The 11,024-nt window shown below is 37.2% G+C and overlaps 1 protein-coding gene across 2 annotated transcripts; it reads right to left on the reverse strand.

Moving 5' to 3' along the window:
* Positions 1–439: 439 nt before the first annotated feature.
* Positions 440–4,887, reverse strand: LOC131011148 (RNA pseudouridine synthase 6, chloroplastic-like). 2 transcript variants are annotated; one of them, XM_057938941.1, is made up of 9 exons: positions 4,553–4,887; positions 3,333–3,461; positions 2,968–3,222; positions 2,816–2,889; positions 2,153–2,279; positions 2,016–2,070; positions 1,587–1,698; positions 1,261–1,430; positions 440–915 (listed from the first exon to the last, which is right to left on the reverse strand). In XM_057938941.1, exons 1-9 carry the CDS (start codon positions 4,795–4,797, stop codon positions 643–645), a joined length of 1,440 nt encoding a protein of 479 aa, XP_057794924.1. In that variant the 5' UTR covers positions 4,798–4,887; the 3' UTR covers positions 440–642. The 2 variants fall into 2 exon arrangements, with proteins under 2 accessions (XP_057794924.1, XP_057794925.1); XM_057938942.1 differs by having other exon boundaries at positions 2,153–2,268; positions 2,808–2,889.
* Between the last annotated feature and the right edge of the window lie 6,137 nt (positions 4,888–11,024).

Genomic DNA, 11,024 nt, shown 5'->3' on the forward strand with positions numbered 1-11,024 from the left:
CCATCATGAGTTTGTCCACTCATAACTCATAATCTTCACATCTCGACATCTCAGTATTCTCAATAGTGTTAAAACACTATCTCACAACATAAGGAAAAGTACGGGGTGTTACACTTTTGGTGACCAAAATCCACAATATAAGTATTATTAAAAAGATAATATCAAGAACTTTCCAACGGTACCTTCGAATTGTCCATCTGACTCCCGACAATCAAATTATTAGCCAACAAACTTTAGGCTGAGGTCAATTTAAAAAAAAAAAAAGTTTATTTATTTTTTTACCGAAAAATAGATTTAGTTTAAAACCTAAATATAGATATAATTCTTGTATTTAATTATTTATAGGCAATTTTAACCCTTAATTTAAAAAAGTAAGATAAACTATCTTTGTTCCATTTTCATCCAAGAAAACATGGGATAGAAAAGGTGGAAATCAAAATGCAATAAAATTTCCACATATTTTTTTCTCTCATTTTATGATAAATTTACAACTACAAGGAACACAATGCGCCTTTACAAATATTGGCGGAATGCCAATAGACTTACCCTGCTCCTTCTAACTCAAGACTCGATTTGTACAACGATTCTCAAATGCAAGAGTTGCCAAGTGCAATACTCAGGTAAGCTAGAACATAACATTGTTTACCTCCACCATGGAGATCCAGCCTCGTACGTATGCTCTCCGTCGTCCCATGAAATCCGGCATGCTTGAAGACCAATCGCAACAGTAGGCTCCTTCCCATGGCGTGCAATCCATTCCTCAACAGCTGTGGCTTGGACCTCATCACTGGAGAACTCTTTCTTGTTCGTGCCAAATGGATTCAGCCCGGGGTTTTCAGCCTCAGCAACCGCAGCTGGCATGTACATTGTGTCACCCACTAGAGGAGCACCATGAGCAGCCAACTGTGCTCGAATCTGCAGTTATATATGATATGTTATCTGGTCAAGTAATTGAAGCTGTCATATAGTTAAGATAAAGGGTATCAATGTTGCTGTTTAGTAAATGCTTGTACCCTTCTTCAGCCCCTATGTAAAATATTACGAAAAATAAAGTAAAACTCAAAGACTTCAATAAGCCCAATCAATTATCGGCCATGATTGTGCTTTCTAGTTTGATATAATGTAGTAATATGTATAACTCAAACTAACAATTGCAACCACTATTTAAGCAGCGTCACTAAAATGGTAAAACATATAATAAGATGTTGATACAAATTTATCAGGAAAAGGCAGAACAAATCAAAGAATGCAGATCAGTACCTGGTGTGTCCGACCTGTCAAGAGGTTGATTCTACACTCATATGCAAAATCTTTAGTCGGCCAGCCACAATCCTCAATTTTGTGTTTGTCTTCAACTATATCATTTGGCCAAGGAACCTTCTTGCACTCTAAGACCTCAAGTTGGCACAAAGCCCAACCACTGATGAAATCTGCATGCACCACAGCATAGCATAGTCATTGATTATACTTTAAAGGGAAACAAAAGATATATTCTCTATGCCAAAGAAAATCATACTATTTATCAGTTTATAAGGGTTCAATTATTGTGCTTCACAATGGATCCAAACAAAAAAGAAATCGAGTACCTTCAGATACAAGTCGAGGTGGAATCTTGACTGGGCGCATATAGTGGGTAAGTACTCCAACTGATACAGGAGCAGAAGCAAGTGCAAGATAGAGCTTCATAACCTTTTTATCCTGTGAAGCATTCACACAGTTCTAGTTATCATGTATAGTATCCTAATTTCAAATATTTTCAAGAACTACAGCAGCCACAAGCAAATGGAACCTCAAAATTGCTGGAGAAACAAAATCATGGCACTACTCACTTACTCAGAGAACAACCTAGATCCATTTTTAATAATTATGCTGGTTAATGGGAGGTATTAGTAAGACCAAGGATTTTTCAAGAAGGTAGCCAAGTAAAGATACCTATTATTAAAAAGTAGCTTAATTGCCTTTTCAGATTGATATTCGTCCTACTTTAGCAAGACAAAAGAAAATCTGTCACTAACCCGTATTTTGGCATGAAAAACTGAGCAGAATTCCGTCGTTCTTGCTAACACTACACTGTAACGTAGAAATAGACTATCACAGTGTGCTTCTGGAGCTATACACCATATTCATGCATATATATAATATATTCACTCACCAGCCCTCAGTGCAATTATCAATCTGGTGGGTAGTCTTCAGTGGAGCGTCCAATCCTAAGGCACGAGTAGTAAATGTTGCACAAGTTTCTTCAATATTGTTTGTGGTTCCTCCAACCTGAGATAAAACTACACATGCTAGGCATCTTAAGCAAGAGCAGACTAACTCAAATACCTTATCCCATCCTGAATATAACTTACATTCAAAATGAAAATAAAAATAAAGGCACAAAAGAAAATGAGTATATGCTCTCATTAGAGGGTCAAAACTGTGAATAGGAAAAATAGCCACACCACCTTATTATAGATATTGATTATTTATAACATCTAATTATGAATCATCAAACATTTATATATAACATTTGCACCAAACACAGGGATAAAAGTGTTACTTTTAATCGGAACCCTAGCAGAAGATGTTCTCATTGCATTAGGTTTCTCAAGAATAATATGAGGGAAGGGTCAGAGAGCTGTTGCAGACTGAAAATCCTTGCAGTGACAAATCAAGTTTAGGAAAAACATAAGTTCGATTTCGAATTTTGGAGAAATAGGAATTTTGGAAGTGAAAGAATTGTGTAATAGTGAAAAATTGGTGCAACAACTATTTATGTGAGCAAAAATCTAAATCATGTGGAGATTAGAAGATCAACTACATACTGATGTACCAGCTGGTTTGTCCAAGACTATATAGCTTTCGGTCACAGCAATAATTCGAGATCTCCAGTCAATCTCATAACATCTGATCAGAAAGGTATCAGGATTACTGGGTCAAAGTGGATCAACTTAAGCAACAAACCATACATAGCCAAATGAATACCTTGGAAAGCGTCTTGGATGTACATACACCCGTAAGTAAGTTCCAGCTTCAACAAACTCATCCGTGCGAGTTATGCGAAAAGTTTTTTGAGCTGCTCGTATTGTCTTCCCTTTAATAGATGATCTATTTCGTAGAAGTGATGGATCTGTAAATTTCTTGTAAGCCTTTATTTGCTCGGGTGTAGCAGTTGGAGGGGGGTCCGGGTATACCAGAGCATATGATACAGCTCCAAAGTGAATCAGGTCTGCAACAAATCTTGAAACACGGAACAGAAAACTCAACCTCATTTACACATTTAAGTTTGAACATCTCATACCACATGTGAAACCTTAAGAAAAGAATGATGAAGGAGCAACACAACTTACAGGGGTGGAATATCAAGAGCTTTACTAATGTACTCAAGAACAGGGCCTCCTTCTAAAACAGCTAAGTGTTCTACCCTTGGAGGTCCACTCTGAGATGGGCAAGGAAGGAGGCGCTCATAAGGAGGATAGCTGAAAAAAACTTATTAGGCACACATTTTGAAAAAAAATAAGTAAATGAATTGGAAAACAGATAAAAGTTAATGTCACTGGAAAATAAGTGTCATTTTCCAATGGGAGCGCAAAAAAGCTTCACCGTCCATTCCCATCTGATCCAGAGAAATTTAAATGTGATATCTAGCTTTCATCAAATTAGAAGTTAATTTAGTGTGATATTAATATATATTCACAAGAAAATACAGGGCAAGCCAAAGAAAATCATAAACATTTTGTTGCTAAAAGGACTTTTTGCCACTATAGTATCAACAGGACTAGAACTCAAATGTCACCTAGCAAATTGGAATTTTACAAGAGGTGTTTTTTTATTTTGCCAATTGAGATTAGGAACAGCTACATAGATATAAAGACATCCGGGACTTTTAGTATAGAGAGGCAGTCTGAAGATTATGAACCGGGAGATCTCCTACGATATGATAATCAAAAGAGATGGTCCATGCTAAGCATGCATGTAAACATGGGATAGATCATACTATCATAGATGTCTACAGCAAACAAAATCATCTCGTTTCTTACTGTAATTGGTTCCAATCCTTAAAAGGAGACCCACAATATCATATCTGTAAGTGTTGACTATTTGAAGGATGTAATTTGCTACTCCTTGATATTCCAATGTGGAAAATCAGTTCTTGTATTTAATTTGCTACACCTTGATATTCCAATGGATGAAGCTTGGAAGCTCCATCAACCAATTGATTTTATCTATAACATATTTACAGAATCATAGTTGGCCTCCCAAGCTTACACAGCCATTCATAGCACATTATACTCACTACTTACTACACTGTCTCAACATACAAAATCATTTCACACAGAATATACTAACTCCACCAGAGAAGCAACTATCGGTTTTATTTTATGAAGCTAAAATCTCGCTTATCTCTAAAACTAGTTTGATAATTTGAAAGCAACAATTCTCTACAATCCTATCAATAAATCACATAATATAACGTTTTGGCGGACAAAACATACATGAAACAAACACAAGCTGTGTAATCAGTGAACTTTACTCCAGCAAATTAAGAGTACAGAAAACTGTTAAGTACCTATTAGTACTAGTAGGAATTGACAAATTCGTACTACAATCAGCAGGCGCGGCTGTTCTGCAGCTCAAATTTTTTCTGACGACATTGAGACCGTGGTGTTTATGAATATGTTTGAAAGGGGACTGCGAGGAGGCGAGGCTGGTGGGAGAGAACAAGGTTTGGTGGAAACTGGAGGCGGATAGAAGTGTGATGATCGCACTGCCGCCGGGAATTGATGAGAAGGACGCGGCGGCGCCGACCGCCATTGCGGGCGATTGTCCCGGTGGCTTATTGGTGGTTCCACGACGGATAAGACCCTGGCGAGATGCTGGCTAAGAATTAGTAATTTATTTAGATTAATTAATGGTAAATATCGCGTTAAATCTAAAACTATTTTTGTACTATTCATTTGTACAATTGATCTACTATTTTTTTTGCTTCCGAAAATTTGATGTGCTTCGCTTAATGCCGCAATATATTTTAAAATATTATTTTTTGACTTATACTATTATATAAAATGATGTTATTATATCATATTAATTAAAAATTTTAAGAAAAAAATAGATTAAGAATATAATTAATATTCCATCTGTCCTTATAAAAAAATACTCTTTCTGCCCCACTTCAAATGTCTTGTTTTCCTTTTTAGGTTGTCCCACTTCAAATGTCTTATTTTCTTTTATGGAAAAAATTATCCTCAAATGATGCGTTCTCTTTGGTTGTAAATTTATCATGAGAAAATGAGATATAAACAAAATTTAACTCTTTAAATCATTCCTTTCTTTTTCCACATTTCCTACTTGACCCCTACTCATTCCTCATTTACACTACAAAGGAGGGATACTATTATCCCTCCAAATATTATCCCTCATTTGTAGTGTAAATGAGGAATGAGTAGGGGTTCAGTAGGAAATGTGGGAAAAGAAATGAAGGATTTAAAAAATTAAATTTTGTTTATTCCTCATTTTCTCATGATAAATTTACAACCAAAGAGAACGCACCCAAAAAATAGAATTTTTGGGACTCACATTATCTTTTCAACTCTACACCACACCACTTAATAATATTAATTAACATTTTCCTAAATAATCGTGTCGAAAAGAAACAAGACATTTCATTTGGAACGGAGGGAGTATTTATTTGTAAATGACACATGTTTTAATAATGTGTTGTGAGTGGAGTAAGGGTCTCATTTTATTGTGAATGGAAAACTTGCTAAAAATAGACTAGATACATAGTTTAAGACTTAAAAAAGTATTTTTGATAGTTTAGAATATTGATAATACGAAAATAGTTATAAAATTTAAAGTGATACTCTCTCCTATCTGTAAAAATAGTTATAATTTTCCTTTTTCGGTGTCCATAAAAAATAGTCTTATTCTATTTATGGATACTACTCCATAATAAATTACTCTTCCTATATTAATTTATTTATCTATTCTATCATATGGTGGGATTCTCTCTCTACTCACAATAAAATTAATTATCATTATTAACAATATATTTATGGTCGGATTCTTTCTCTACTCATAATATATTTAACTACTTTTATTAAAGAGAGCGCTTTTGAAATAGTCATTTTGAAGAATGAAACACGATATTTGACCACTAATTGAAAAAACACAAATTCTGGCCATTTATTACGTGTAAAGACTGTTTTGCCCTTAATTAGGGTGGACCGGATTCGGATCGAATTTGAATTTGCGCGCGGGTTAGGTGTCAATCGAAAAAAAAAAATTAAACATATGACACTAATATGACCATAAGTACCATTCGTGTAACACTACATAATTAAATTCATTATTTTCTTGTAACATGTAAGGTTAACTATATAATTAATAGTTCCGCTCAAAAAACTATATAATTAATAGTTTATTGTTAATTAAAGTATAAAATCTATGTCACATATAATTAGTAATTTAATTTAAGTTAGTTCACGCAATAAGCTAATAAGTTAAGTATTTGTTCAGTTTAAATTTGAATCCGTTATATTAATGAGTTTTACTAAACCAGCTCAAACAAATTTTTGTCTAACCGCAATTCGAGTATATCAACTAACTTTCCCTCAACCTTTTAATAAACTTTAAATGTTATATGATGAATTTTATGAGTTTAATAGATGGTTCAATTTTATCATAATATTCGTTTTTGGCGAACGCCGAACTGACAAAGCGCCTACATGATATTTAATTAAACAATGTTATTTTATTTATATAATTGAAATTACATTGTATTATTCTCATATCATAGAGAACGGCATCATTTCCATTCTATTAAGGGTGCGTTCTCTTTGGTTGTAAATTTATCGTGAGAAAATGAGGGATAATCAAAATTTCATCATTTAAATCCTTTATTTATTTTCCATCATTTCCTACTAACCCTTACTCATTCCTCATTTTTACTACAAATGGGGGATAATATTATCACACCATTTTTGGAGGGATAATATTATCTCTCATTTGTAGTGTAAAGGAGGAATGAGTAAGGGTTAAATAAAAAATGAGGGAAAAGAAATGAAGGATTTAAATGGTTAAATTTTGTTTATCATTTCTTTTCCCATGATAAATTTACAACCAAAGAGAATGCACCCTAAGATTAAAATCATTTACCCTAACCCTAATCCTATAATCATACACACTCGTCCCTTTTTCTTCTTTCAGTCAGTTCTGTCGCCGCCTCTGAAATTCCACGGAGGAGAGCTAGCCTGGCCCGCCCTTGTCTCTCACCCCCCTCGTTACTCTACATCCACAAACACACATACTCACTGACCGCCGCACATTCCTCTATTTAAAGATAGAGATTAATTTCTTTGAGAACAAATCAAATCTTTATCTTGATATATATATATATATATATATATATATATGCGCCACGTCAGCTCTAGGCTTATAATCATGCGGACATAAGTACAAAGCCTGACACGATTGTTTCGGTTGTTAGGTTTGTTGTGCACCCTTAAGCATAAGCCCAATCGATTGTCAATGTGATCTACTGACCGTGGACGTAGGAAAAGATTTTCCGAACCATGTTACAATTCTTTGTGTCATTTACTGCTTTCAGTATTTCATATTCTATCTGTGCACAAATCTTCTATATTGAAACTGTTAATTAACTTAAAAAGATAAACCTTAAAATTGACAATCTGATTCACTAAAGGCTATTTACTTTAAATCGTTTCCGCTCACCAAGTGTTATCAGTCTAACTGACAAACCTTCGGGTGGTCAGTAAAATTTATAACACTCACTCTGTTTTTCAACTGATTAGACTGAAGCTGTCACATCCCAAAATCATTTATTTTCCTTATAATTTTTATTTGAAATTATTAATTTTTTTTAAGTGTTTGAAAAATATTTTATTTATTGAATTTGTGTTAGTCTAGTCGTGCCCTAGTTAAGATAATAATAATTTTGATATTAAAATTAAGCCTTAATACAAAATCTATTTTCATAAATAGAATCATATTTGTAAATGTTAGTAATTATTGGTGATCGGAATATAGCAACTTGAATTTCTTAAGAATTAAATAAATGTATCTATATATCTCCGCAGATAAATAAACAAATAAAACTTGAAGTCTTAAGAATTAAGGAATTATTTTTATACGTACAATATATATATATAGAGTAAAATTTTGAATTAGCCAAAATGAAGCATAAAACACAATTTATGGCCACACATTGAAAAAATACAAATTTTGGCCATTTTTATTGATTTGGACGTTTTTACCCTTAATGAGGCGGACCGGGTAGGATCAGGCACGCGGGTCGCGTGCCGGGTCGGGTTAGGCACTTATGGCACTATTAGTGCCATAAGTGCCAAGATTTTACTTTGGTTTTATTTTGGATTGCCGTTGGCACTTATGGCACTAATAGTGCCATAAGTGCCAACGAAAATCCAAAATAAAACCAAGTAAAATAATGGCACTAATAGTGCCATAAGTGCCACCATAAGTGCCAACGGAAATCCAAAATAAAACCAAGTAAAATAATCATTTTGGGCACTTATGGCACTAATAGTGCCATAAGTGCCATATGTGCAGCACAAATACAGAAACAACAACATCATTTAAACCCTAAATGGATAATCTAAACCCTAAATGAAACATCTAAACCTCAAATGGATAATCTAAACCCTAAATGGAATATCTAAACCCTAGGGGGAAGTGTGCACTTATGGCACTTATGGCACTAATAGTGCCATAAGTGCCATACGTGCAGCACACAGATCATATCAGATCTGCCATGACTGAAATCGAAGGAGGCGGAGATCAGTTCTGCCGATGGAGGAGGCGGCGCAACGATCAGATCAGATCCACCGCCGCCGCCTCATCAGACCAGATCTGCCGCCGTCGCCTCATCCTCTACTCCGACGAATTCTGCCCAGGCGACGCGCTGGAGAGAGAGAGAGAGGGAGATGAGAAAGAGAGAAGAGAGAGTGGCAGCCGCTGGAGAGAGAGAGAGAGAGAGAGAGAGGGAGGATCTCCTCCACCACCGCCGCGAGAGCTTCGACGAATTCTCCAAGCTCGGCGCCGCTGCCGCGCAGCCGCGAGAGAGAGAGAGAGAGAGAGAGGGAGATGAGAAAGAGAGAGGAGCCGCTGGAGAGAGAGAGGGAGATGAGAAAGAGAGAGGAGAGAGAGAAGGGTAGAATAGTCATGACATACAAAAAATGGCCAAAATTTATGTTTTTTCAAATGGTGGACAAAATTTGATGTTGTATATTGAATAGGGCCATTCGGCCCTATTAATTAAAATGCGTTTTTATTAAAAGGAAAAGAAAAAACCTAAAACAACCCTTGAAAGCACAGAAGAGCAGACTAAGGGCCGAACCTCATTAAAACCTTTTCACGGAAAACCCAGTGGGAAAAATCGTGAAAAGGAAAAAGAGTACCCGTCTAGAGCAAAAAGGAAAGAAAGGTAAGAGCGGAAGGGAAAGTTTCCGGAACTCCGACCTAACCATCATCCCCAAACAATCCTGGCTCTTCCCTCCAGAAAAGTAACGAGAAAATGGCAGCAGGCCGGTGAGACGTCGTCGCCTAAATGCCAAAACACTAAACCAAAGCTACACGGCCGATTATACGCCGTCGCCGTAAGCTCAAGAAAAAGCCAACCCCACTCAAGAATGCTACACGGCCGGTTATACGCCGTCGCCGGAAGCACAACTAAAAAAACGACCCAACTTAAGAAAGCATCCCGGCCGGTTAGATGCCGTCGCCGGGATCTCTCTACCACGCCCAAAACCAACAAACCTCTCCACCTGAGCAGCATTACCGTCGAAAGAGTTCTCCAAACTGAGAGGAGCAACTTGTCGGAGCCGACAATCCCATGAGAACTCAGTCTAGCGACAAGAACAGAGCTCACCTTCCGCCAAATCCTCCACTCCCAATTCCAAGAGACTGGGGCCGAATTCATCCAAGCAAGGGGTCTCGGAATATTCTCAATGACAGCCGCTCGAGAAACGACTACCAAGTGTTCGACGAAAGTCCCTAACCAACTTTGGTACAAACTTGGCCACCCACTGTTCGACGAAACAGGGACCATCAAACAACACGCCATCTGTTCTGCCCCATCTTCCAGCCCACGCAAGTTTTGGGGATTACAAAAAACGAGTTGAGAATCCAACCACCCAAAATTCTCATTTGCCAAACTTTCCAACCAGAAAAATCGAGCAAATAAATCACGACCAGACATACCAATGAGCACCACAACCAAGCACCAGTTACATGAGCACTCTAACATGACTATGGGTTGACATGTCCCGCGACACCGTGAGCCTGATTTCCTCAATAGAGAACGGCCACCATCCCTCCTGACGGTCATTGTTTGCCATAATATCAGCTGGCTTATTGCCTTCCCTATAGATGTGCGTAACAATCAGCGAAATATCACGTAGATGGTGAAGAGCCTGTTTCCAGGAAATGATAAAGCGCCACGGGACTTCCATCGTTCTGGACTCCAGAAGACGTACAACATAGGTCGAGTTGGACTCAATCCAAAGATGAAACCAGTGCCTATTATGAGCAATATTAATGGCCGTGATAACCGCCAGAAGCTCCGCTTCAAAAGCAAAACCAACGCCTCCCTTAATATGAAAGCAGCCGCGAACCACCGCCCAGTTATCCTTGAAGACTCCTCCAGCAGCGATGATGCCCGGCGAGCCCAGCGCGGAGCCATCGGTATTGACTTTAATCCAGTGACGAACTGGAGGCCACCAATGCACTTCAACCATACGTGGAGGAGGCGCCACCTTGTTGTTCACTCCAAGGTTTCTTGAGACAATATAGTCATTCCAAGAGCTGTTAGTATTACCCAAATTTAGAGAAGTGTTGTCAATTTCCTTGAAAAAGCCTTTCACAAAGGCCAAAAGAGAGCGACCATCAAAACTGGCATTATCGAAGATGACCAAGTTCCTACAATCCCAAATCTTCCACATGAGGGAGATAATCCCAACTTTCCAGAAAGCCCTAATCCGAGCGCTAAAAGGAGCATTCCAAGC

Source organism: Salvia miltiorrhiza, chromosome 2 (assembly GCF_028751815.1).
Source record: "Salvia miltiorrhiza cultivar Shanhuang (shh) chromosome 2, IMPLAD_Smil_shh, whole genome shotgun sequence".
Taxonomy (NCBI): domain Eukaryota; kingdom Viridiplantae; phylum Streptophyta; class Magnoliopsida; order Lamiales; family Lamiaceae; genus Salvia; species Salvia miltiorrhiza.

Excerpts from the sequence above, each read along its gene's own strand:
- LOC131011148 (XM_057938941.1), bottom strand. The coding sequence starts at position 4,797 with ATGGCGGTCGGCGCCGCCGCGTCCTTCTCATCAATTCCCGGCGGCAGT. Across the intron at positions 2,280-2,815 it reads AGTCTTGGACAAACCAGCTG|TTTTATCTCAGGTTGGAGGA; the intron begins GTACATCAGTAT and ends TAGCATGTGTAG. Across the intron at positions 1,431-1,586 it reads ACCTCGACTTGTATCTGAAG|ATTTCATCAGTGGTTGGGCT; the intron begins GTACTCGATTTC and ends TGGTGCATGCAG.